General features: G+C 33.7%; 1 protein-coding gene across 5 annotated transcripts in view; it reads right to left on the reverse strand.

Moving 5' to 3' along the window:
• The window catches only part of Ccdc88a (coiled-coil domain containing 88A), a 134,317-nt gene that overhangs the window by 82,405 nt on the left and 48,765 nt on the right, over positions 1-3,147 (reverse strand). For all 5 annotated transcript variants that reach the window (XR_003845015.1, XM_021210606.2, XM_021210605.2 and 2 more), the window contains exon 5: positions 2,389-2,447. Coding sequence is in view for 4 of the 5 variants with exons in the window: in XM_021210606.2 (XP_021066265.1) it covers positions 2,389-2,447 (59 nt within the window). In the remaining variant the exon portion in view is untranslated. The remainder of the gene's footprint in view (positions 1-2,388; positions 2,448-3,147) is intronic.

Genomic DNA, 3,147 nt, shown 5'->3' on the forward strand with positions numbered 1-3,147 from the left:
TAGGGAACTTTCAGGATAGCATTTGAAATGTAAATAAAGAAAATGATAATAATAATAATAATAATAATAATAATAATAAAATGTTTAAGACAAAAAAACAAAAAATGGATACTTTGTAGGTGACAAGTTTTAAATCAAAAAATTATTTCTGAAAAAAAAAACATATGTCTGAATATTTAATCGGTTGTTAAATAAACAATCATGTACAACATATTAAAGAAATGTAATGACTTAATTTATATATGAATAGTGCTCCCACAGTGGCTACTAGAAGCTAGAAAGGATATTAAGAAGAGAAAGATGATGGGTTAGAGTAGAAATAGATTAGAACAGGGGACTGCTAATTGATACTAGTAAAGAGATAAATGGATAGGATGTAATGTCATATATAGTACACAAAGATTTTGTATGCCCTTAAAACAAACAAACAAAAATGTCTTGAGGTGGTAGGTATACCAATAATCATGACCTGATCATTATCTGTCATACATGTTTATATTGAATACATGCATACACATTCATATTGATCCACATACATGTTTAAAAGTATATGTAAATTAAATATTGTATCTCCGAAGCAGTCAGTTCTGAAAGACAACAAATTCTAGAATATAAAATTATATAAATATATGTGAAATATTACTAGTGAATTCATTTGTTTGTTTACAAAAATCTCATTTCATAGGTAGATCTGTAGCTCAATTGGGAAAGTGCTTGCCTAGCATACATGAACACAAAGGTTTAATTGCAAGCACTGTATACACTGGGAGTGGTGGTGCACACCTGTAATCCCAGCACTGAAAGGTGGAAGTACATGAATCAAAAGTTGAAGGTCAACCAGAGCTACATAATAAAGCAAAACGAAAATAAAACAAATGAACAAAAAAACAAAAGCAAAAAAACCATCCTAAAACAAAACCCAAAATACTTCATTCTATGAAGAATTGTACATTGAAATAATTCATTCTTTAAAAAAGTAGTGGGCTTCAGAGACAGTTCAATGGGTAAAGTGCTTGCCATGAAAATGTGATAATCTGCTATAGGAATAGTGTGTATTTGCAATCCCAGTGCTCTTACAGATTTTCGTGTCAAAGACAGGAGAACTCCCAGAAACTTAAACAAACAAACAAATGCATGCTATTAAAGGCACAGGCAAAAAAGAGATACTGTCTCAACAAGCCTGTTCTTTGACTTCCACAAGGGTGTCATGGCATTTGCACGGACACACACACACACACACACACACACACACACAAGTTGTTGTTTCTTAAGTTGATTAAATGGAAGATCTAGTATAGTAGATTTGAAAGTCAGACTAGTGCTCTTTAGCCTACTAGCAAAATGAACTAAATATAAAGTGACTATTTCAATTTGCTGAAGATAGTCTCCCACTGTAATTATTAAAGCAGCACACTAAACTCACAATTATCCAGTTTGTTAAATAATTTAAATATCTACCCAAGTGCTAATATTATTTGAGAAAAAGATTGTAAGAAAAAAAAACTACATAAAATACAACACGTGGAAAACTGTGTATTCAATTAACCTTGGCTATGATTATTGATATGGACATCTATAAAGGAGCAATAGGACTGAAGGAGAGTCTGTTAGGAAAGTGCTTGCTGAGTGTGCATAAGGATGGGTTCAGATCCCTAGCACCTGAACAAAAGCTGGGTGCATTTGTGTGGACCTGTAATTCCAGTGCTGGGAGGCAGAGACAGGAGGATTGCTGGGACTTGCTGAATCAGGGATTTCCAGGTTCTCAAGAAATAAGGTAAGTGAAAGAGACCCCTGATACTGACCTCTGGTCTTCGTATACCTACATCAATACTTACCCAGTCATGTACATACACAAACAGTACATACAAAACACTTCTCACACATTCTCTAAGGTTTATTTATTTTTATGTGAGGGTTCAGAATTCACCTGTATGTATTTCTGTGCACCAGAGATGTGCCTGATGCCCACAGGCTAGAAGAGGTTGTTAGATTCCATGAGAATGAGTTACAGACAGGTACCATGTGGGTGCTGGGAAGCAAATGTAGGTCCTCCTAGGAGAACAGTCAGTGCTCTTAACCTACTGCTCCAGCCCCAAACCCTTTCTCACTGCTAATCCTACCTTCCCTAAAGCATAAACCAGAAAAAGTGTATGGAAGATGTCTCAAAAGAAGCATAAAGATCTGAGTCATTAGAAGCCTCTAAATAGAAAAGAAAAATAACTAAAGCATTTAAAATACATTAATACTATAATTGATTTTTTGAAATAAAAGAAATCTTCAACGTAATTTCTTTAGAAGGTGATAGTTAAGATTACCTAGTCTTTCAGAAAACTAGAGCCTCAAGCACAGTTTAAAAGAATGAAAATATGAAGAAATATTTTAACTTACCTGAACTGCACAACCAAGTAAGAGCAAAAGCAACTTTTTAACTTCTTCTGTACCTTGTTCTGAAATAAAAACACTAGTAAGTACAGCATTTAGCTTTGTTTACAATTCTTTCACACATTGGAACAATCAATCCTATAGAAAACGTTCAACACCACTTGACAAAAAGATGAATTTTGTAAACAAATGGTGAAACTCACATATGTGGCTTATGTGTGCACAAAGTGAAGATCGCAGAAGACATGACAAGGATATTCCTTCTAAAGAGTTAACAGTGCACATAAGTAAGTTTAAACTAAGTATGCTAACTGCATCTACTTCTTTCCTATAGATTGTACTATACCAGCCTTTTACATTATGCTGATAGAAGGACATGCCAGAGTGGCTTCTAATGGGCCGGTTCCTCTTTATTGTTTTCTTATTAAAACACAAACATTAAAGTTCATCTACCTATATAACTTAAATATGTTTCTCACTGCAAAGGTTCTTAAGGATCGGAACCTTAAATGCCTATCACAGTAAGTTTAATTGAGTGTAGTAGTTCACACCAATAATTCCAGCATTTAAGAGACTAAAGTAGGAGAAGTACTACATGAGCTAGCCTGGACTATATAGTGAGTTCTAGGCTAGATTGGGGTTACAGAGTAAGATCCTATTTCACAATAATAAATTTTAATAGAGAAATATATGTAAAAAACTGAATAAAAGTTATCAGTCCAGAACAGAACTGTAGAATAACCTTAGTTAACAGCATTCAATTAA

The sequence above is a fragment of the Mus pahari genome, chromosome 13, assembly GCF_900095145.1.
Source record: "Mus pahari chromosome 13, PAHARI_EIJ_v1.1, whole genome shotgun sequence".
Lineage (NCBI taxonomy): Eukaryota > Metazoa > Chordata > Mammalia > Rodentia > Muridae > Mus > Mus pahari.